General features: G+C 48.7%; 1 protein-coding gene and 1 long non-coding RNA gene across 2 annotated transcripts; one reads left to right on the top strand and one right to left on the bottom strand.

Annotated features, from left to right (window-relative positions):
* Positions 1-700: 700 nt before the first annotated feature.
* LOC140903267 (uncharacterized) lies at positions 701-17,900 on the bottom strand. Its single transcript, XR_012156202.2, has 7 exons — positions 17,731-17,900; positions 15,348-15,498; positions 14,588-14,676; positions 12,941-13,091; positions 10,989-11,091; positions 5,116-5,269; positions 701-2,052 (listed from the first exon to the last, which is right to left on the bottom strand). It is a non-coding gene; the product is annotated as an uncharacterized LOC140903267 (long non-coding RNA).
* On the top strand, positions 7,380-22,289 carry IZUMO4 (IZUMO family member 4). The gene is made up of 11 exons (XM_073324267.1): positions 7,380-7,614; positions 12,867-12,947; positions 15,365-15,436; positions 16,360-16,386; positions 16,764-16,839; positions 17,101-17,148; positions 18,248-18,262; positions 19,092-19,139; positions 19,935-19,952; positions 20,900-20,922; positions 22,113-22,289. Exons 1-11 carry the CDS (start codon positions 7,380-7,382, stop codon positions 22,217-22,219), a joined length of 750 nt encoding a protein of 249 aa, XP_073180368.1. The 3' UTR covers positions 22,220-22,289.
* Positions 22,290-22,571: the final 282 nt, after the last annotated feature.

Consider the following 22,571-nt stretch of genomic DNA (forward strand, 5'->3'; position numbering starts at 1 on the left):
TGCCCTTTCCCAGTCTTCCAGAATGTCTCCTGTCTTCCATAACTTTTCAAAGATATTTGCTAATGGCTCAGAAATCTCCTCAGTCAGTTCCTTGAGTATTCTAGTATGCATTTCATCAGGCCTCGGTGATTTGAAGACATCTAACTTGTCTAAGAAATTTTTGACTTGTTCTTTTCCTATTTTAGACTCTGATCCTACCTCATTTTCACTGACATTCACTATGTTAGACGTCCAATCGCCACCAACCTTCTTGCTGAAAACCAAAACAAATAAGTTGTGACGGCCTCGGTCACAGAGACCCCCTGGGGACTGTCACCTGATGTGCTGAAACTACCTCTGAGCCAGTTTTCTTTGCCAGCTTGGGACTCCAGAACCCTGCTTTGTTGATCCAGACACACTAGCCTGCTGCAATATAGACCCAGGGTCTGAACCACACCCTCAAAGCTGCAGACTAAACTGAAAACAGCTCAGCAAGTACTCCTGTCTCCAGCACCCCAGACACCCAGCTCCCAATGGGATCCAAACTCCAAATAAATCCGTTTTACTCTGTATAAAGCTTATATAGGGTAAACTCATAAATTGTCTGCCCTCTATAACACTGATAGAGGGATATGCACAGCTGTCTACTCTCCCATGTATTAATCACTTACTCTGGGTTAATTAATAAACAAAAGTGATTTTATTAAGTATAAAAAGTGGGATTTAAGTGGTTCCAAGTAATAACAGACAAAGCAAAGTAAGTTACCAAGCAAAATAAAACAAAACATGCAAGTCTAAGCTCAATACATTAAGAAACTGAATACAGGTAAATCTCACCCTTAGAGATGTTCCAATAAGCTTGTTTCACAGACTAGACTCCTTCCTAGCCTGGGCCCAATCCTTTGCCCGGTGCAGTCCTTGTTAGCTCCAGCTCAGATGGTAACTAGGGGATTTCTCATGACTGGCAGCCCCCTTTGTTCTGTTCCACCCCCTTTTATATCTTTGGCACAAGGCGGGAATCCTTTGTCTCTCTCTGGGTTCCCACCCCTCCTTCTCAATGGAAAAGCACCAGGTTTAAGATGGATTCCAGTATCAGGTGACGTGGTCACATGTCCTGTGAGACCCCAAGCCTCCACTCATCCTGGCCTGAATCACACAAACGCAGGAAGGCTTGCAAGTAAACAGAGCCATTTACAACCAACTGTCCGAGTTAATGGGAGCCATCAAGATTCTAAACCACCATTAATGGCCCACACTTTGCATAATTACAATAGGACTTCAGAGTTATACTTCATATTTCTAGTTTTAGACACAAGAATGATACATACATACAAATAGGATGACCACACTTAGTAGATTATAAGCTTTGTAATTATACCTTACAAGAGACCTTTTGCATGAAGCACATTTCAGTTACATTATATTCACACTCATTAGCATATTTCCATAAAACATATGGAGAGCTCGCATGCCAGTTGAGAGTGGACCGAGCCAGGAGGAGAAAAACTTGAACAAGGCTGTGGAGCAGGACCCAGAGGCAGAGGACAACTCGGAGGTCAGAGATGCATGAAGCCAGGAGCTCTTCTCTACCCCAGAGGAGACTAGCCAGTCACAACTGTCAGAGCTTGGTGAAGCACAAACAGGAGAGGAGGCCTCTGGTAAGTGGCTTTGATTTTGGGAATCGCTGAAGTGAGTTGTTGCAGGCAGGAGGGATGCAGAAAGCAGGCTTGTGTCTATATGATGCGCATACCACCATATGCCTAGTCTAAGCAGTGGAACAGGGTGTTGATTGACTCCCTCACTTCACGGGAATCTGCCTCAGAGATCTCCACGAAACTCTCATGGAGATACTGGGCAATCCGCTGCCGCAGGTTCTTTGGCAGAGCTGCTCTGTTTCTTGCCCCATTAAGGGTAACTTTTCCACACCACTCTGCCGTTGCTGTGGGGGTGGACCATTGCTGCACACAGGTGAGCTGCATAAGGGCCAGGGCAGAAGCCGCAGTCTTGGAGAAGACCCTCCCTTGATTCCTTGCTCACCCTCAGCAGCGAGATATCTTCCATAATGAACACAGTCTGTGGAAAATGTGGGGACAGTAATGATTATAAGCCCCCCCCGCCCCCCCCCCACCATGCTGGCTCTCCCCAAGAGCCATGTGCCCAGTGTACAGTACGGTCCCAGAACACTGATTTCCCTTTCCCCTTTCCCCTCCGGTACACAAATCTCTAACTGGCCCGGGACCCCACCTCCTCCTGGGATCCTCCCTTCCCCCATCCCCCAAAGCGCTAATGTGTTTTTTTGTTTGTCGCTTTCCTCCGGTTGTTGTTTTCTAATAAAATAAGTGTTTTGGTTTGAAAGCAATCTTTATTCCATTAACGGAAAGCAAACAGAGCCCTGCAAAGCAAGAGGCAATTTTCTTAAATCTTCATAGTGCATTGTCGGCACCAATCACAATCACCTCCTGGCATTACAAGCACTGCACTCCCAAGTATAGCAACATATATTAGTGTCGTTCAAAAGAGCTTCAAATTGCTGCCTCATCCCTGATCCTCATGGCCCCACACTGCACCCCTCTAATAGCCCTGGTCTCTGGCTGTTCAAATTCAGCCTCTAGGTGCTAAGCTTCAGCGGTCCAGCCCTGAGTGAAGCTTTCACTCTTCCCTTCACAAATATTATGGAGTGTACAGCACGTGGCTATAAGCATAGGAATATTGTCATCGGCCAGGTCCAGCCTCCCATATAGGCAGCTCCAGCGGGCCTTTAAACAGCCAAAAGCACACTCAACCATCATTCTGCCCTTGCTCAGCCTGTTGTTGAACCGCTCCTTGCTGCTGTCAAGGTGCCCAGTGTATGGCTTCATAAGCCACGGCATTAAGGGGTAGGCAGGGTCCCTCAGGATCACAATGGGCATTTCAACTTCCGCTATGGTGATCTTCTGGTCCGGGAGGAAAGTTCCTGCTTGCAGCTTCCTGAACAGCCCAGTGTTATGAAAGATGAGTTCGTCATGTGGCTTTCCGGACCAGCCTGCGTTAATGTCTGTGAAACGACCACAGTGATCCACAAGCACCTGGAGAACCACAGAGAAATACCCCTTCTCATTAATGTACTCGGTGGCTAGATGATCTGGTGCCAGAATTGGAATATGCATGCCATCTATCGCCCCTCCGCAGTTAGGGAAGCCCATTTGTGAAAAGCCAGCCACAATGTCATGCACGTTGCCCAGAATCACCGTCTTTCGGAGCAGGATGTGATTAATGGCCCTGCACACTTCTGTCAACACGAGTCCAACGGTCAACTTTCCTACTCTGAACTGGTTAGCAACCAATCGGTAGCAGTCTGGAGTATCCAGCTTCCACAGTGCAATCGCCACGTGCTTCTCCAACAACAGGGCAGCTCTCATTCTCATGTCCTTGCATTGCAGGGCTGGGGTGAGCTCATCGCACAGTCCCATGAAAGGTTTCAGAGTAGTAGCCGTGTTAGTCTGTATTCGCAAAAAGGAGTACTTGTGGCACCTTAGAGACTAACAAATTTATTTGAGCATAAGCTTTCGTGAGCTACAGCTCACTTCATCGGATGCATTCCTTTTGTTTTGAGAGCACATTCTTAATGACAGGTTTCAGAGTAACAGCCGTGTTAGTCTGTATTCGCAAAAAGAAAAGGAGGACTTGTGGCACCTTAGAGACTAACCAATTTATTTGAGCATGAGCTTTCGTGAGCTACAGCTCACTTCATCGGATGCATACCGTGGAAACTGCAGCAGACTTTATATACACACAGAGAATATGAAACAATACCTCCTCCCACCCCACTGTCCTGCTGGTAATAGCTTATCTAAAGTGATCATCAGGTTGGGCCATTTCCAGCACAAATCCAGGTTTTCTCACCCTCCACCCCCCCACACAAATTCACTCTCCTGCTGGTGATAGCTCATCCAAAGTGACAACTCTTTACACAATGTGCATGATAATCAAGTTGGGCCATTTCCTGCACAAATCCAGTGTATATAAAGTCTGCTGCAGTTTCCACAGTATGCATCCGATGAAGTGAGCTGTAGCTCACGAAAGCTCATGCTCAAATAAATTGGTTAGTCTCTAAGGTGCCACAAGTCCTCCTTTTCTTTTTGCACATTCTTAATCTTTCCCTGTTTGCTGTAGAGGATGTTGATCAGGTGATTCCGCAGTTTCTTTGAGAGCGTGTGGCACAAGCTGTCAGCACAGTCTGTGTGGTATGTAGATTGTAATGGATTTTTTACCTTCAGTCCTTTTGATATGATGTCCATCTGTTTGCATTTGGAAAGGAAGATGAAGTGAGCTGTAGCTCACAAAAGCTTATGCTCAAATAAATTTGTTAGTCTCTAAGGTGCCACAAGTCCTCCTTTTCTTTTTAGTCCCATGAAAGTGGCTTTCCTCATCTGAAAGTTCTGCAGCCACTGCTGGTCATCCCAGATGTGCATGACGAGGTGATCCCACCACACAGTGCTTGTTTCCCAAGCACAAAAGCAGTGTTCCACAGTGGTGAGCATGCCCGTGAATGCCACAAGCAATCTTGTGTCATAGCTACTACATGTGGTGAGATGTCGAACTCCTCTTGCCTTTGTAGCTTAAGGAATAACTCCACTGCTACTCCTGACGTGTTAGTGAGAGTGAGCAGCATATTGGTCAACATTGCGGGATCCATTCCTGCAGACCAAAGAGGCAGAGCACGCAGTGCACAAACCATTGAAAGATGGTGCCAAATGCAGACGGAAGCACAGAGATTGCTGGGATGCGAAGCAATGCATCACGGGGCATTCGGACAGGAGCCAGGATGCTCCACGACCCCCTCTGCCTTCTCACAACTCTTAGAGGCAGAATAGGAAGAGATGCTCTGTGGGATAGCCGCCCAGAGCGCACCACTCTGAATAGCGCTGCAAATGCTGCAAGTGTGAACATGCTACTGTGCAGGCAGCTGACAGTGTGAACACACAACAGAGGTTTCCCTTCAGCGCTCTCTGAGCGGCGATGTAAATTCTGGCGTTGTAACTCTGCCAGTGTAGACATACCCTCAGGGTCTCCAGGCACAACTGAAATACCATTAGTAAATAATTATAAGGAATCATTAATAAGGGGGAAATCTTCATGGGAACTATGGGGACTTACTTCTCAGTTCCAGAGATTGTTCAGGATCTAAGCTTGAACAACTCATGCCAATAAAGACAGAAAACTTGTGCAGGGTGCATAAGTGATGGAGTTTCTTCTCCTCTCCTACCCAGATAGCACAGGTTTCCAGCATCTGGACTCAGAGAAGGTGGACCTATAAATGAAAAAAAACCCAACAACAATCTGGGTTTGTGCCCCTTGGGGTTGCTTTATGACATGTCAAAAAGGCCTGAAAAAAAATTCCCCCTGTACCAAGAACCATGGTTTTTTTTTTCTGCTTGTTTCTTTCACTAGAAATCCAGATCTTGTCTCCTCCACTTTTCCTGATAAACTCCACAGAAGACCAAAGAACATATGACATAAGAGATGCTGTGCAATTAAACCAAAATTAAGATGATGTATTCAGGCTGTTTAAAACTCTTTTGTGAACTCCTGGCCCTACTGAAGTCAAAAGGAGCTTTGCCATTGACTTCACTGGAGCCAGAATTTCACCCTTTATCTTTTGTTTGCTTACGACTGATTTAACTCAAAAAGCTGCATACACTGCTGGGAGAAAAGAACTCTTTGTCCAGTTCTGCTCACCCCCATCTTCCTCAGTTAAGGGCTGTCTTGTGGGCTGTAGCTCAGCATTGTAAATTGCAGGTGGTGGGATGCACCCACTACACTTCTTTCTTTCATCCAGTCTTTCAGAATGTAAACCTCACATTTTGTCCTCTCTGCCTGGTGGCTGCCCCACAGTAAAAAGGAGACCTTTGCTGCTTCCAATGGACAGAGAAATGCAAGAGCAGCCTTTGGTTTTCCATCTTCCTCTGCCTTTCAGTGGTTTTATGAATCTCCAGAAAGAGGCAACAAATACCAATCACCTAATGCTATCTGCTGGCATGTCCATAACTTAGATATGGATCCCACCTTGATAAGAGTCAAGATTGCCGATGCCTGGCCACTGTCATTTTTTTTTTTTTGAGGCATTGCGGCCGAGATAAATGTCACCAGTGAACACCAGACTTTATATTCTTCGGGTGAATTCCTGTCCCCATTTCCATGGCAAAGCTCCCACTAACTTCAACAGGGTCAGGATTTCACTCTTGATATTTCTAAGCAGGAAAATATTTTTTTAAAAAACTCTCTGGATTTCTTTCTCCATCATTTATCAGGAGTTTTGTGCTACTTGGTGGTTTCCTTAAAGCCCTAGCTCCTGGAGTCCTGTGATTGCAAGAGAATCTCAGCTCTGCTTAAAATAGGACTCATTAAAAAAATCAGAAGGCAAATAAAGACCCTAATTTTTTTTTTTTTAGACATCTCACAATTTTCAGGCACCCAGCTTGTGACTTTTAAATGGTTGGAGTTGGCTGGTGATATTGTTACTCCTAGGCACCCCTTCTCCCCTCAACCAATCCCCCCAGGTTATCCCCTATCGCTGTAAACCTACTTGTCATCCCTCCAAACCAACCCCCTCCAGCTGCTAGCTCTCCCCCAAACCACCCCCATGCACTGACTCTCTCCCAAACAGCCCTCAGCTTCCCCCTTCTGCCCCAAACCAACCCCTCAGCCACCCCTCTCCCCACCAAACCAACTCCCCCAGCCACTGCCTATTCGCCCCAGGGACTCCCTATCCCCCAGTTACTCACTCTCCTCCCAAACCACCCTGTCTCCTTAGTTACCCCCTCCCCCCAAATCAACCCCCTGGTACCCCCTAACCCCCCTCTCCCCCAAACCACCCCTAGCCTCCCGGTTACCCCCTCTCCCCCCAAACCAACCCGCTGGTATCCCCTAGCCCCCCTCTCCCCCAAACCACCCCTAGCCCTCCAGTTACCACCCTCACCCCCAAACCACCCCCAGTCCCTTTGGTTACCCCCTCTCCCCCCAAACCAACCCCCTGGCACCCCCATCCTCCTGGTTACCCCCTCTCTCCCAAACCTCACCCTAGCCCCCCACTCCACCAAACCAACCCCCTAGCCCCCCCACCCCCATCCCCTTGGTTACCCCCTCTCCCCCCAAACCAACCCCCTGGCACCCCCATCCTCCTGGTTACCCCCTCTCCTCCAAGTAACCCCTAGCCCCCCCAGTTACACCCCCCTGACCCCCCAAACCAACCCCCTGGCACCCCCATCCTCCTGGTTACCCCCCGCCCCCAAACCGCCCCCCGGCGACCCCCTGCCCCCACCAGCGCCCCGCCCGGGCCCCGCGGGTTCCCCGCTCTCTGTGACGCGCCGCGGGGCTGGAACGCGGCCGGGCCGGGCCGGGCCGGGCCGGGCCGGGCGGCGATGGGGGCGGCCCGGCGGCTGCTCGGCCTGTGGCTGGCGGCGGCGCTGGCGCTGGGCGCGGCCCGGGGCTGCCTGCACTGCGACCCCGCCTTCGCCGCCCGCTTCGCCTCCTACCGGCCCCGCCTCAGCCGCAAGGCCTGGGGGCTCGGGGACGTGCCGGCCGCGGGGCGGCTGCTGCGGGGCTGGGCCGGGGACACGGTGCGGGGGCTGCGCCTCAGCATCCCCGCCGAGATCCGTGAGTGACCCGGGACCCCCCCCCGCGCCGCCCCAGCTCCTCCCCGCATCCACCCCGGGACCCCCCCCGCATCGACCCCCCCCCGCCGCCCCAGCTCCTCCCCGCATCGACCCTGGACCGCCCCCCCGCCGGCCTCCTCCCCGCATCGACCCCGGGACCGCCCCCGCATCGACCCCCCCCCGCCGCCCCAGCTCCTCCCCGCATCGACCCTGGACCGCCCCCCCGCCGGCCTCCTCCCCCCATCGACCCCGGGACCCCCCCCCGCCGGCCTCCTCCCCCCATCGACCCCGGGACCCCCCCCCGGCGCCGAGTGACACTCCCAGGCACAGTCCCCTCAGACATCCCTCCTCCGAAATCCCAGATCGATTCCAGGAGAGTGTCCCCGGGAGCCCTCCCCAACCTGCCCACCTTCTGAGGTCCCAGAGAGAGGGGGTTCCTCTCAGCCACCCTGGGATCCAAGAGTGACACCCCAAAGCACAGCCCCCCAGAAGGGAGAGCCCTTGCGAGCCCTCCGGGCACCCTGAGAAAGCAAGGGTCCAGGCACCATCCTTCCTTCCTAGGCCTTCAGTGAGAAAGGCCCCATGCCTAGGCTCTCAAGATAGGAACCCCCTGTGGCCACTTGGCTTTATGCACTGAGATCAATAAGTGCCTCTCAGATCCTCTAGAGCAGGGGTTCTCAAACTGCGGGCCGCGACCCAATCCTGTAAGGCACCGGGTCACAGCGGCTCTGGTCAGCACTGCCGACTGGGCCGTGTAACATCCCATCGGTGGTGCTGCCCGGCTAAGGCAGGCTAGTCCCTACCCTGTTCCGACACCGCGCTGCACCCTGGAAGCGGCCAGCAGCAGGTCCGGCTCCTAGGTGGGGGGCCACAGGGTTCTGCGCACTCCCGCTGCCTCGAACACCGGCTTTGCGCGCCCACTGGCCAGGAGCTGCGGGTGACAGCCGCGCGGAGCTCAGCTTGTGCTCCTTCCGCCTTGGAGCTGAACCTGCTGCTGGCCACTTCCGGGGCACAGCGCGGTCCACGGTGCCTCTGCACCCCCACTGCGCCGCTGGCCGGGAGCCGCCTGAGGTAAGCCCCAACCCCATGCCCTAATCCCCTGCCCCAGCCCTGAGTCCCTACAAACCCAGAGCCCCCTCCTGCACCCCAAACCCATCATCCCTGGCTCCAGCCCCCAAGCCTGCACCCCCAGCCCAGAGCCCCCTCCCACACCCTGAACCCCCCATTCCCGTCCCCACCCCACAGCCCTCACCCCTGCACCCCAACCTTTGCCCCAGCCCTGAGCCCCGCCCACACCCCAACCCCCTCATCCCCAGCTCCGTTGGGTCACCGGCATCAACGATTTTCTTCAACTGGGTTGCGAGAAAAAAAGTTTGAAAACCAATGCTCTAGAGAGGAAAGAGACCCTCTAGACACTTCCAGAGGTGCTGGAACAATTTGAATAGTGGGGGTGCTGAAAGTCATTGAACCAAACTGTAAACCCTGTATATAATGGAAACCACTTCAAGCTTCACCCCCAGCCCCCCTAGTTACAGAACCTATGGACATCTCCCATAGGCAACTGTTCAGCCTCCCTCCCCCCATCAGTGAGCAGCCCTATCTGACTGCATAGGGGCTCAGTATTGCCAACCCCATGTGTTCCAGAATTATAATTCAGATCCCCAAAAGTATGAGATTGGCATAAAAATTGAGGGTTTTTTTGAAGAATAATAAATGCTAGGTAGGTTCTTTTTATTTGCCATTAGGGGAGTCACGTTGTCAAGATTTTCTCCCCAACCAGAAAGGCTAGAGATTTACTTTTAAAAAAAAAAAGAGAAGCAAAAAGAAGAAAGCTGCGATTCTCTTCCTATCCCAGGACTCCAGAAGCTGGGGCTTTAAGAAAAAGACAAAATCTCATGCCAGATGGCAACACTGGGGAGGATAATCCTATAATCCTTCCATGGTTCAGAATATCTTGATTGTAGTAAGGCTTTTGACACAGCCCCTAGTGACATTTTCATAAGGGAAATGTGGTCTAGATAAAATTCCTATAAAGTGGGTGCATAACTGGTTAAAAGACCATACTCAAAGAGTAGTGATCAAACTGGAAGGACGTATCTAGTGGGGTCCCACAGGTGTGTCCTTGGTCCAGTACTATTCAGTATTTTCTTTCATGACTTGAATAATGGAGTGGAGAAGATGCTTCTAAAATTTGTGGTTGACACCAAGAGGAGAGGGTTCGTAGAATTTTGGAAGGCAGGATTAGAATTCAAAACAAGCTTGACAAATCAGAGAATTGGTCTGAACTCAACAAGATGAAATTCAGTAAGGACAATTGCGAAGTAATACGCTTAGGAAGGAAAAATCAAACGCACAACTACAAAATGGAGAATAACTGCCTAGGTGGTAATACTGCTGAAAAGGATCTGGGGTTATAATGGATCACAAATGGAATGAGAGTCAACAATGTGATACAACTGCTAAAAAGGCTAGTGGGGACCCAGGAATTGAACCCAGGTCTCCTAAATCCCAGTCCAATGGTCTACCCCAGATGGTGCCCAACCTTATTACACAGGAGGGCCACATAAACCTAAGCACAACCTTGTGTGGGTCAAACAGATTCTACATATATTAATAAGATTTAAAGTAATCTGTATTGATTTATATTTTACGTTCAGCTTGTTTCGTATCTATTTAGATATATTGTTTCTATGTCTATTTACACACTTGTATAAACTAAATTATGACAAAACGCTAATAAATTGGCTGTTACTATATTGTGTTGAAGCAGGCTGTGGGCCTTATGAAATGCTCTGGTTGGCCATGCACGGCCTGTGGGCCGCAGGTTGGCACCACAATCTACTCAATAGGCCACACTACCTAAAAAAGTCCCTTTTGAAAGATCCTGGGTGGGAAAAGATCCGTATCTGTCTCTTAGGAAGAAAGAAAAAAACAAACCCCAAAACTGAACTGACAATGGAGGTTGTGAAAAACCACGTCAACATTTTACACGGCATGTGAACTTCTGAAGTTTTGCTGATGGGACTTTAAATGAAGGAGATTCTGAAACAAACCGAGGAATTTTAAATATCTCATTGAAAAGTGACAAAAACTCTTCTTATATGACTGGAATACTTAAAAATCCTGACCTTAAAATTTACTCCAGACTAGTGAGATCTAGCAGGAAGTTATGTTATTTGGAGATAATCTATGTTATTCCAAGGTGTGTGGAAGGGTAGGATGAGTAGCCATCACATGAAGCTATGATAAGGAAAACGCAGGGTACACTCCCAATCTATCTATGCACTGTGGAATTTAAGCTCCATAGCCCAGATCCTCAAAGGTATTTAGGTTCCTAGCTTCTACTGATGTAATGGAAATTAGAAGTCTACATACCTTTGAACAGTGGCTCTCAGCCTTTCCAGACGACTGTACCCCTTTCAGGAGTCTCGTTTGTCTTGCGTACCCCCAAGTTTCACCTCACTTAAACACTACTTGCCTACAAAATCAGACATAAAAATACAAAAGTGTCACAGGACGCTATTACTGAGAAATTGCTGATGTTCTCATTTTTGCCATATAATTATAAAATAAATCAACTGGAATATAAATATTGTCCTTACATTCCAAAGTATAGTACACATGCAGACAATGACTTTTTTGTACTGCTCTGAAATTTTAGTTTGTGCTGGCTTGGCTCGTGCTAGTAGCCTGTTGTAAAACTAGGCAAATCTCTAGATGAGTTGATGTACCCCCTAGAAGAGCTCTGTGTACCCCCAGGGGTATGTGTACCCCTGGTCGATATCCACTGCCTTTGGAGATCTGAGCCCATGACTCTTGAGGCTGTAATCTTCTGCTGCACAGAATGAACAAGACAATCAGGGCCTACGGTTCTACTTTTTGATGTATGTTTGTTTCATTTTAATCTCACTTCCCTTCCTCCCCATGTCCCATTCAGTTCATTTGCCATCATGCGTGTCAGTCTTTCCTATTCCAACCACTGGTACCTTGGACGTTAATTCAAGGAGCAGATGAACAACTCTTGAGAGAGAAGATTGTTTTTGTTTTACCTTGCCCCTTAGCCTTTTATTGTGTCTGCCCTTCGTTAACACAGATCCAACAGGAATAGTTACATGTGGAAATTTCACCGGGCTCTGCAAAGAGAGACTAGTTTACTAGGTTCGTGCCTACCTGTTAGGTTTGCTCCCTTTGGGGTACCTGGCACTGGCTGCTGTCGGTAGACAGGATGCTGGGCTGGATGGACCTTTGGTCTGACCCAGTGTGCCCGTTCTTATGTTCTTAAAAGTTGGGAATCTGTTAAATGCTTTTGAGCTTGACGAATTGTAGCATGCAGAGCATTTCTATTTTAAATTGAGCTTTTAACGTTACTTCCCAGGGACCGCTCCACTGTCATTTTCATTTCTTTGGAATCAGAAAAGGTTGGTTATTCTTCGGAATCTTAATTAATTAAAATAGGATGATATTGTTAGAATACCGTGTTGCCACAGCCAGGTAATGGCCTCCTGCTGCTAAAGAATTTCCCAGGTGAAAATGAGCCATGTTAAAAATACAAAGCAAAACCACATTTTCTAAGTCAGAGGTGGTAATTCTATGAAAATATTCCTGATCACTTGTCTTTATTTCTGTAATGGTCTCTGTGTTTGTCATTTCATTTGCATTCTGACTGGCTTAGATATCTTTAATTCAGCCAATGCTGTGTTCATAAAAACAGTGTTACCAGCTGCCATGATATTTGCTGTTCTTGTTCAAAGCGTCAGTTCCTGGGGTCGTATGAATATGGGAGAATCTCTGCTTTCACTTTTGGTGGTTTTTTAAAAGTATGTTCCTAGCCCTTGTGGTTGTATAAATGTGTTCCGGGGTACCCTAAAGGCTCACAAAATAAGGCAAATAAAAAAACCACAAATGTATTATTTTAAAAAAAATCTCATGATTCTTAGGTGCCTCACTCCAGATTTTTTGAACGCTTGGGATTGACAGTGCTGGAAAAGTGAAGGGTTTGTCTGAAAACCAACTTGCTGTAGTTTCAAAGTGAAACTGATTCCAGTACAGAGAACTCACACAAGGCTGTTCAAATCACATAAGCCCCAAATGCAGCATTTAAATGGGTTTCAGATGGAGAACTTTTAAACAATGTTTCTAGATTCTGTAGCCTGCACCACGGTCACTTTGAACAGAAATTTCATGGATCGTGCCAAAGTGCTCAATATTTCTAGTGACCTCAAGGCATTCCTTTTCTCTCTTCTACATTCCCAGCTCTGGATAAGCTGCATGAAATTGCAGCCAAAGTGTACGAAAAACTTGACGTCATGTTGAGTGGGAAAACGTACCAACCAGGTAAGTTAGTTGACTTGCAAAAAGGGGGATGCGTCGGCCAGAAGGGTTGGTGATGTGGGATGTCTGTTGCCTAGTGAAGAAGTGGAATGGGTCTCCATTGCAGGGCTTGCCGTTAAGTCAGGAAGTGGTGATGACTATCAGCAGCTGGATGGAAAAGAATTGGGAGAAAATATATTAAAATGGAAAAAATAGACGTTGGGGCTTGATCTTGGGAGGTGTCGAATACAAAACTCCCACAGACCTCATGGGATCAGGGCCATGTTCTGTATTTAATTTCATGGGTGCCTTTTTGTTGACCAAATATAAGCATGAGTGTTATAACTTGAATGAGGATCATTTCAGTGTGAGGCTTAATGGATGAAAAAAATGGTTTTATGCCATTTTTTTAATTGATGGTGTCCAAAGACAGCCAAAGAGTGTTTTTTAAAAAAAAGTTTGTTTTTTCACCCTGGAAAGATCAGGAATACTACATCTGGTTTTGCTAGAAGACTCATGGGACTAGGTATTGATGATGCGAGGTGGGAGTTTTAAGGCACCTTTTCACAGTTATTTCTCAAGAGATTCCTTAAATAGGTTTTAGCAACAACAAAGTACGAGTTTTAAACCATCTGAATAAAAATCACTTCCCGCCCTCAATTAATCAGGTTTCACTTCTGTATTGTTTCTGATATCATAGCTTGGTCCCCCAGACATCTATACGGTCTTCTAGGAAAACAAGATGACAAAATATTCATTTCCAATGTTAAAAGGAAGCAGGAATTCCCCCCTTTTTATTTTTAAAACTTTTAAGGTTTAAAAGATTCATCATAAAGAGCGACAAATCCAGTTTGTGCAGGTCACCTTTAATACAGATCCAAGGCAATGCAGAAATATTTGCCATACTGGGATTACTGGAGATGTAATAAATTATTATTGTAATTTACCGTAAATTATATATTAGCCTGCAGTAAAGTTCTATTTTTATTATTATTGTAGTATGGTAGCGCATAGACACCACACTCACGGACCTGGGCCCAGCGTGCTCGACACTACACAAACACAGACTGAAAAGACAGCCCTGCCCCTAAGAGCTGACAGGCAGACAGATGGAGAAGAGTAAGGAAACAATAAGACAATATTGGTCACTTTTGTACTCTCACTTAACAGGATCGCTAAAAGTGACAGATTAATTGAAACAAAACAAAGTGAAGTTCTGCCAACGTTGTCATTATTTCACTAGCTTTGTAAGCGTCCTGAGAAAGACACAGCTTTCTTTCAGTGGCCAAGGATAAAAGCGTAGCAGAAATGCGAGGTACTTTGCTTAGGATCTGGATGGATGGCTAAAAGCCATGAGGGGAATGAGGCCCTGATTCTGCCACCATGTGTGCACTCAACTTCTATAATCTCCCTGAAGTCAATGGGAATACTCACAGGCATAAATGTTTGCAGAATTGGGTGCTAATTTACTATACCAAGTAAGTGTAGAATATTTTTCCCCATAGGATCTGACAGAAGCAAACCTAGTCTGCAGTGCTGTGAATTCCAGTTAAAGCCTGCACTTTTGGGGAGAGAATCCAAATTTCTTAGGCCCACTTTCACTCAGTAATGTTTTTCATGTCCCGGTGGTGATGTGCATGTCGGGAGTTACAGATGTTACAAACCTGTTTAAATGATGGCCCGAGAGTGAGCTGAGTGCTCCCTTGTTGTCTAGAGGCACTTTCTGATGAGCTCTAAAAAGCTGGCAGAATAACTAAAGGGAAAGAAAGTGAGCTAGAGTCAGTCATATTGATCCAGGAATGAAGCTGAATTATAGCCAGGAATATGTGAGCCCCGGAGCTCTAACATGATTAGGGCCCTACCAAATTCACAATCCATTTTGGTCAATTTCATGGTCAGAGGATTTAAAAAATGGTAAGTGTCTTGATTTCTGCTATTTAAATCTAAAATTTCAGGGTGTTGTAATTGCTGGGGTCCTGACCCAAAAAGGAGTTGTGGGGGGAGAGGTCACAAGGTTATGGTGGGGGGGGGGGCTGCGGTTCTGCTACCCTTACTTCTGCGCTGCTGCTGTTGGCGGTGCTGCCTCGGAGCCGGGCGGCTGGAGAGCCGCGGCTGCTGGCCGGGAGCCCAGCTCTGAAGGCAGATCTGACTTCTGCGCTGCTCCCTGCAGAGCTGGGCCCTCAGTCAGCAGCCCCCACTCTCCGGCCGCCCAGCTCTGTGGGCAGCAGCGCAGACGTAAGGGTGGCCTGGGATGGGATTTCGCGGTCCGTGATGCGTTTTTCATGGCCGTGAATTCGGTAGGGCCCTACGTATGATTTAACATGTATGTTGTCGTAGCACTTACCTGCTAAGCAGGTCAGAACCCTACTGCATTAGGTGCCATCCACACCTAGTAAATAACAGTCCCTGCCCCAAACAGCTTACATCTCTCTCTTTTGAAGGTGTTCTCCCTCAGCTCTTGCAGTCCATTTTCCAGAACCAGATCCAGACGCTACAGAGAGCCATCATTGAAAGTGAGCCTTTCCTCTGGGCGTGCCATGCCCTCAGCGTTGGTTTCTGTTGGTAGCACCTGTAGCTGCGGTAAAGAGGGAGTAGAAAAAAGGGCAAAGGGCGAAGTTGAACACGGGGAAACTGTAGGGTTCACGAGTGTTGTGAAGGGAGGAGGCTGGGGTCAAAGGAGTGTTGACATGAGGCTGTCAGGGCAAGGGCCCGGTGGGAAGGTTTTATCAGACAGTGAGGGCAATTTCAGAGCAAGAGTTCCTGGAGCGCGGTGGGGAAGGGGCAGGATGGCACACAGTATCTGTGAATCGCTGAGTGGGCTGGGGACAGAGGAGCCGTCAGGGCAGGACGGGACTCAGCAAGTCCACAGAAGATCATGGGGCCTAGAAGAGAGGTCTCATCCTGGACCGCGGGGGAGAGATTTCTGAGTAGGCCGGGGATGGTCTCCAGCTTTGCGGTAGGGCTAAGGGGAAGCAGAGCTGCACTTTGAATTGCCTGCCTGACACCACGAGAAGTGAGGGCGTTACAGTGTTTGAGGGAAGGGGATAAATAAGATCATGGGCAGAGTAGCAGGTCCTGCTTTTCACACCAGCGAGCACGGAGGAAGCATTGCCCAGTGGTTAGGGCACGAACTGGGGACTTGGGAAACCCAGGTTCAATTCTCTGCTCTGCCACAAACTTCCTTTGTGACCTTGGAGAAGTCACTTAGCCTCCGGGCCACAGTTTCCTTTCTGTGCAGCAGGGATAGTAGCACTGCTCCACATGGGGGGTGGGGGTGGGTGCGGGAAGGATATAGCAAAGAGTATGAGGCACTCAGGTGCTGCCGTGAGGAGGGCCAGATAAGTACAGTTGATGGTGTCTTTAGCGCCTGTTGTTAATGGCGAGCAGTTGAAACAAGGTCTCTTTAACCCTGATGAACTCTCCCTGCGTTCCCTAGGCAGACTGGAGTGTGAACGTCACTGTGGTAAGTCAGGGGGGTTTGTGGGGTTCATTGTTAATGGTTTAGGTCTGTAGTTCTCAGCTCTTTCCACCTTGCAGCCCCCCCTTCCAGTTAGCCATGTGGGGAAGGCAGGGAGGGTGTGACCCCAGACACCTCTTCCAGGCCCTGTTTTGAGACCCCTGATCTAGACCCAAAAGTATGACAGTGAATCCACCCGAGTAAGCGGGGGGGGGGGGGATGTCCTGGTCCCATTAAAGTTAAAGGCAGAACTCCCATGGGCTTCACGGGGGCGGGGGGGCTGGGATTTCACCCCCAACATATAATCTCTGCTGTTCCAGCAGCGGCCATATGTTACTGCAGATATGGCTAACAGGCGACTTCCCCACTCTTGTATGTTACAGGAATCTTTAGATATGACGCTGTCTCCTGCCTGACTTGTAACTTCTCCAGACCAGCTTGCTTTGGCTATAACTGCGAGTAGGGAGCACGTCTTTATATGGAGTGTGTGTGTGTTTGTGTTTGTGAGAGAGAGAGCGCTGCCCTGTTGCTGTGCTATCCCCAGGAGAGGGCGGAGGAAACATGTCTTCTTTAAAGAGAATAGATTATTAACAGGGCTGTTGATTAACCAGGTGGCTCCTCTTCCCCCACTATAAGAGAAACCTACAAAAAGTCCTTACCTCACCCCTCTAACCATCTACCTATCCACAGGTGTGTTCAAACCTTCCCTTTCATCAACAGGTCATCAGAAGAATGGGAAGCAGCCTTGAAAGGCCTTTTCGATTACATGTAAGTGTCAGCTCAGTGTTCGGCTTTCCAGGATCTGTCACTAAGGCCGTGTCTACACTAGGAGAAAGGGGTTAAAAACACATCTTCCTAGTGAAGACAAGGCCTCATGGATTGTGTTGGTTTAGGTTTTTAGTTCGTTACACAGGGTTTTTAATCAGCTTTCCAAATACAATACAAGGCTCTGATCCCGCAACCTTTACTCACATGAGTAACCCTCTTAACTTGCATGGGACCTGTTTGAACTTGAGCAGATCGTTTAGAAAAACATCCACTCCTGCTTGAAAGATTGCCAGTGGTGGAGAATGAAAACCCTAACCAGCAGGGTTCAGCAGTTTGGGGGAAATGCACCGGGGTGGGGGAGGACCCAGATTTAAGAGCTACTTTGACCCTCATCTAACAGAGGGTGGGCGTCGAAGGGGGTGGGGATGCCGTTCTGGTTTCTGCTTGCAGCATATGCATGGAGTGCAGCGATGCAGCTTTGGCTGCTTACCTGCCCTCGCGCCAAGAAAGCAGAGCCATGCACTGATGGCTTGAGGACAGGGGGAGAAAATGATGGCCCCCTAAATGGAATGATGTCGTTACCTTAAAACCCTGCGTGGCTCTGAGATGGGAGCAGAGAGGCAGCAGCCCTGTTCAGATACTTTTGCAGGGGAGGAAAGATGTTGAAAGCACCATGCCTAAGAAAGCACAGAGCTTCCTGCCCAGGAGCTGCCCGCCCCACAGCACATGCTGGGCCGGTGTCTTCTGTCCCTGCAGCGATAGCTGCACTGGCGTGGAAGGCTCTGGGTTTCCTCTTCTGGAGCACGAGAATGACAGTGTTAGTTTAACATTTGCTGCTGGAAACCTTTGCCCAGGTTCAGAGCTCTGCTCCACTGGCTGCTACGGAGGCCTGACTTGGCAGCCATCAGTGCAGTATTGGGTTGTCTGTGTACTGCATCCCGCCCAGCCCTTCCACACTGTGCTCACTCGCGCACACGCTGGGCTGACTCAGACCCCGTCGATAAGGTTGAGTCCCAGAGCGAGGGTGAGGCGAGAACCCACCATTCGACAGCTGGGGGATCCCTGACATTCCCATTTCACTGTGTTTCTTCTTTTTCAGAAACAAAATAGACCAGTAAGTGAGACATTTTTTCCTTACCACTTGGAGGGACTCCAAGACCAGGACCAGTAGCAGATATTTTCTATCTACCTCTAATATTTTCCATTCTAGTGACTCCCTGGAGGGAAATAGGGATGTGAAATGCTGCAGCCCTTTCTCTGATCCCTAGACTGATGGTGTCTACTGGGAAACTGAAGGCATCTGTGCTGCAGAAGGGCTGCTACCTTGGGGTCAGATTCTCCTTTCACTGACTGTTATAAATCCAGGGTAACTCCATTGACTGCAACTGAGTTACACCAGGACAAGTGAGAGCTGAACTGGGCCGAGCCTGGCAGTCAGGGCACCAGCCTAGGATTTTGAAGACCTGGGTTCAATTCTCTCCTTGGGTGAATCACTTCTCTCTGGCCCAGTGGGAGTCAGGGGCCTAAACAACTTTGAGGAGCAGGGCCTTAGGCCCCGGGGGGGGGGGGTAGTAGCAGGGCTCCACCTACATTGATCAGTGTCAGCTGCTGGAACAACCTGCTGGAACAACCTATTAACTCAGGGCTGCAGGCAGCCTCTTCCAGGAGCAGTGATCTGAACATGATGGCAGATTCAGCACACGTGAAGGAGAAACTCCCCAGTTTGGGGGCTCAACCCTCTGAGCCTGGATGGGAGGTGCACCCTTTCTCCTAAGCAACCCCTCTTCCAGCCCTTCCTGTGGCAATGGGGGGAGAGGTGCTGAGCTGGAGTTAACCCCTTGTTCACGAGGGACCTGGTAGTGCCCTTGCAGCCTGGCTCAGTGATGAATTCTGTATGCTTTCCCCTGAACTGAAGGCCCTCTGATCTCATGTTTTCTTCTCAGGCAATCAGCGAGGTGGATAGTTGCCTTGAGAAGGATCCCAGGCTTCCAGTGAGTGTCTGTTCTGCGCCAGTTGTTTGGGCGTCAGGGACCCAGTCCTTCAAATGGCCTCCCTGAAGGACAGATTCCTTTCACACAGCCTAGGGAGCCAGCTGCCCCGGAGAGTTACAGTTAGAATCCCATCCCATGAAGCACTCCAGGCCTGTGCCAGGCCTTGGCTGCTGAGCGCTCCTCCAGCATTGAGATACACCCAGTTCCTTAGAAGAGGAGAACTGATCCTTCAAGCGGCTAAGTGCTCTTTTCTCCTGGGCTCAGCCCTTTAACGCCCATGGATGAGAAATTAGCTGTTACTCCCACTACTAGGCATGCCACAGCTACATGCCCCGTGCGCGGCTTTGAAATTCACCTCCCCTTGCTTTGGGAAGTGGGATTAGAACCAAGCCTTTCAATCCTGCAGTGACTACTCCGCTTCTTAATTCCTATTATGACAGTGCTGTATACGGCTGGTCAGTGCAGAAGCAGCATGCTCAAGAGGGTAGGACACTGGCGGGGATTCCCAGCGAGCTACTGAGACAGCTGGGGCAAGTGACTTCTCTCTGGGACTGTTCCCCCTTCCACCCAGGGTCCATTTAGACTGTAAACTCTTCAGGACAGGGACTGTCTCTCACCATACAGCATGACGGGGCTCCACCATACTGATCTGTAATCCCAGGACAACTAGCCTCCATCCTATTCCGGCGAAAGCAAGCTAGCTTTCTGGCTCAGAGGACTGGGGGGCAGGGGTTGGGTTTTGACAGCAGGGCTCAGCTACCACCCAGCTCTCTAATAAGCATCTTTGTCTTTCAGCAATTGCACATCCACCAGGTAAGTAGGCACCAGGAAGAGGAATTGTTATTGGGCATAAACTTCCCAAAGCTTCCCATAAAGCTTCCTGCTCTTTCAGCAAAAGAGCCTCAGTGTTGAGGGGAATCCTTTCTAGGGGATGGGGATATATAAGACCTAGATTAATATTATTTCCTTCCCACCTTGCTCCTGTCTATGAAGCACGTTGCAACCATCCTTGGAAGCAGCGGGGGTACAGTTTTGTGCAACTTTTAATAACTGAGAACAGGCTAGCCTACTTTAGTATTGGGGTGGCATGGTGAATCATAGAATATCAGGGTTGGAAGGGACCCCAGAAGGTCATCTAGTCCAACCCCCTGCTCAAAGCAGGACCAATCCCCAACTAAATCATCCCAGCCAGGGCTTTGTCAAGCCTGACCTCAAAAGTCTCTTAAGGGTGGAGATTCCACCACCTCCCTAGGGAACCCATTCCAGTGCTTCACCACCCTCTTAGTGAAATAGTGTTTCCTAATATCCAACCTAGACCTCCCCTGCTGCAACTTGAGACCATTACTCCTTGTTCTGTCATTTGCCACCACTGAGAACAGCTGAGCTGCATCCTCTTTGGAACCCCCTTTCAGGTAGTTGAAAGCAGCTATCAAATCCCCCCTCATTCTTCTCTTCCGCAGACTAAACAATCCCAGTTCCCTCAACCTCTCCTCATAAATCAGAAAAGCCAGAGAACTATACACAACCCCACTGAATTATTTCAGATTTTCCTCCCTGCTTCTTCCTCGTCCCCCTTCACTGTAGGCCCTAGATTTAAGGAGGTAGAAAACAATCTTCACAAATTGGATACTTGTTGCTTTTAATAGGGACTGTGTTAAGTGTATTTCCTTCCACAGAGAGCGCACCCCTTTCACCTCCTGCAGTATTTTGTTTACTAGAAAATGATTAATCTTGAATGTTTTATTCTCCCTTCCCTACAGCCCAGCAATGCTAAACTTTAAAAGTAAGTTTGCAAATAGAGGATTTCTTATAGCTTTAAAGGGCGGGTCTGCTCTGGGGCTGTGGCTACGGTTGGCTTTTTCCTCCAGCTCTCCCTGGCCAGAAGCAGCACCGCTAAAGACAGGAGCTGGTGGCTGCCAGCGTTCTAACCATGGTGGATCTATCTGACCAGGGATAGATGAGATGGCGCAGTCCTGGTTCTGTCGGCCCTAGATGGGGGTGGCCTGGTGATACATGTTTAGCAGAACCGCTAGCGTAGACACCACGGGAAGCACACTACTGCTGCAGGTTATTGGCCTGCACAGAGCAGTGGAAGATGCAGTTTGCAGATGTTTGGGGGACAAGGATGACGACTGGGGTCCCTTGTTCAGCCTCCTGGAAGGTAGTGGTTTGTATGTGTTTTGCCATTGTTTGAGAGGCCTTAGCAGGAGTTGAAGTATAAAAATGAGTAGAAGAGAGGCCACAAAGAGGGTATTTCCTAAGGGAAAAGCGAATTAAAACTATCCAGTACGTGGAACTGGAGCCAGCAGATTTCCAAGCCTGAAAGGCAGAAGGTGGATTTAAAATGCAGAGCAGTTAGCAGAAGCCATAATCCCACACCAGCTACAGTCGTGTTCTGCTTCAGCACGCTGTTTCCATTTGCCCTTGGTTGCAAATGCACAAGAGGGGGCAACAGCGTTCCTCTAACCATGGGACTGATGCCAAGGCAGGCCTGCTCCATGCTGCCACCACACCCCTCCCGCCCCCTCAAGCTCTGCCAATGCACCTCACCTGTTAATTGTGGCTCCTTTATTATATGGTGATTTTTCGTGAGTTGAGACTAGATCAAACCCTTCCCTGCTGCCCTATGGCATGTTGGAACAGAGTTCTGTTTCCTTTGCCCTCAAAACTGAAGCCACAGTAAAGATATACAAGCCTTTCTGCACTGTGGTTATGAAGGCTCCAGCCATTTGAGTGCAGCTTTCCCTTGCTCCCAGCTGGAGCATCTGTAAACAGGCCATCTTTCTCCCAGCTTGAGTTTCATTGCAGATAGCTGATTGCAGCCGTTTGCTTCAAAATGATGTTTCCTCTCCTGCCACCTCCTTTCCTGGGTACTCTGAGATTGCACTAGCAGCATTCATCACATGGACCTAGCTGTGATTTTCAGACCAGTCCAAGCGCTGATGGATTTGTTTGGTTTCTTCTACCTCCAAGGGATAAATGCCAGCATGTCTAAGACTTGGCACAACACACTTGTGAACAGGAGGACTCCTGGATGGCACAAATACAGAATCCCCCCCACCAGAGTGATAGACTGCTGAGCTGTGTTTTTTTAAATGAATATCTACTTAGAATGTATTAGCTCTAAGGAAAATTAAACATTAGAAACTATCAGTGGAGTGCTATGTTACACTTCTATACATCATCATGTTTTACACTCAACACAAAGGTGGTTTATTTAATCAAAATGCATCAAGCCACTGGACAGCAGGAAATCATTTTTTACCCAAATGCCTGCATAAAGCTTCCCTGCCACTTCAGTTGCATTAATGAGCTGCTGTATTCCACCCCAGAACTGGCTGCAATTTCAGAGACAGGTAAAACAATCTCTTGAAAATGGTTTATAAAAACCTCATCTACCACTCTTAATAAAAGGCTGTAAGAACAGAAAGG

The sequence above is a fragment of the Lepidochelys kempii genome, chromosome 25 (genome assembly GCF_965140285.1).
Source record: "Lepidochelys kempii isolate rLepKem1 chromosome 25, rLepKem1.hap1, whole genome shotgun sequence".
NCBI classification, from domain to species: domain Eukaryota; kingdom Metazoa; phylum Chordata; order Testudines; family Cheloniidae; genus Lepidochelys; species Lepidochelys kempii.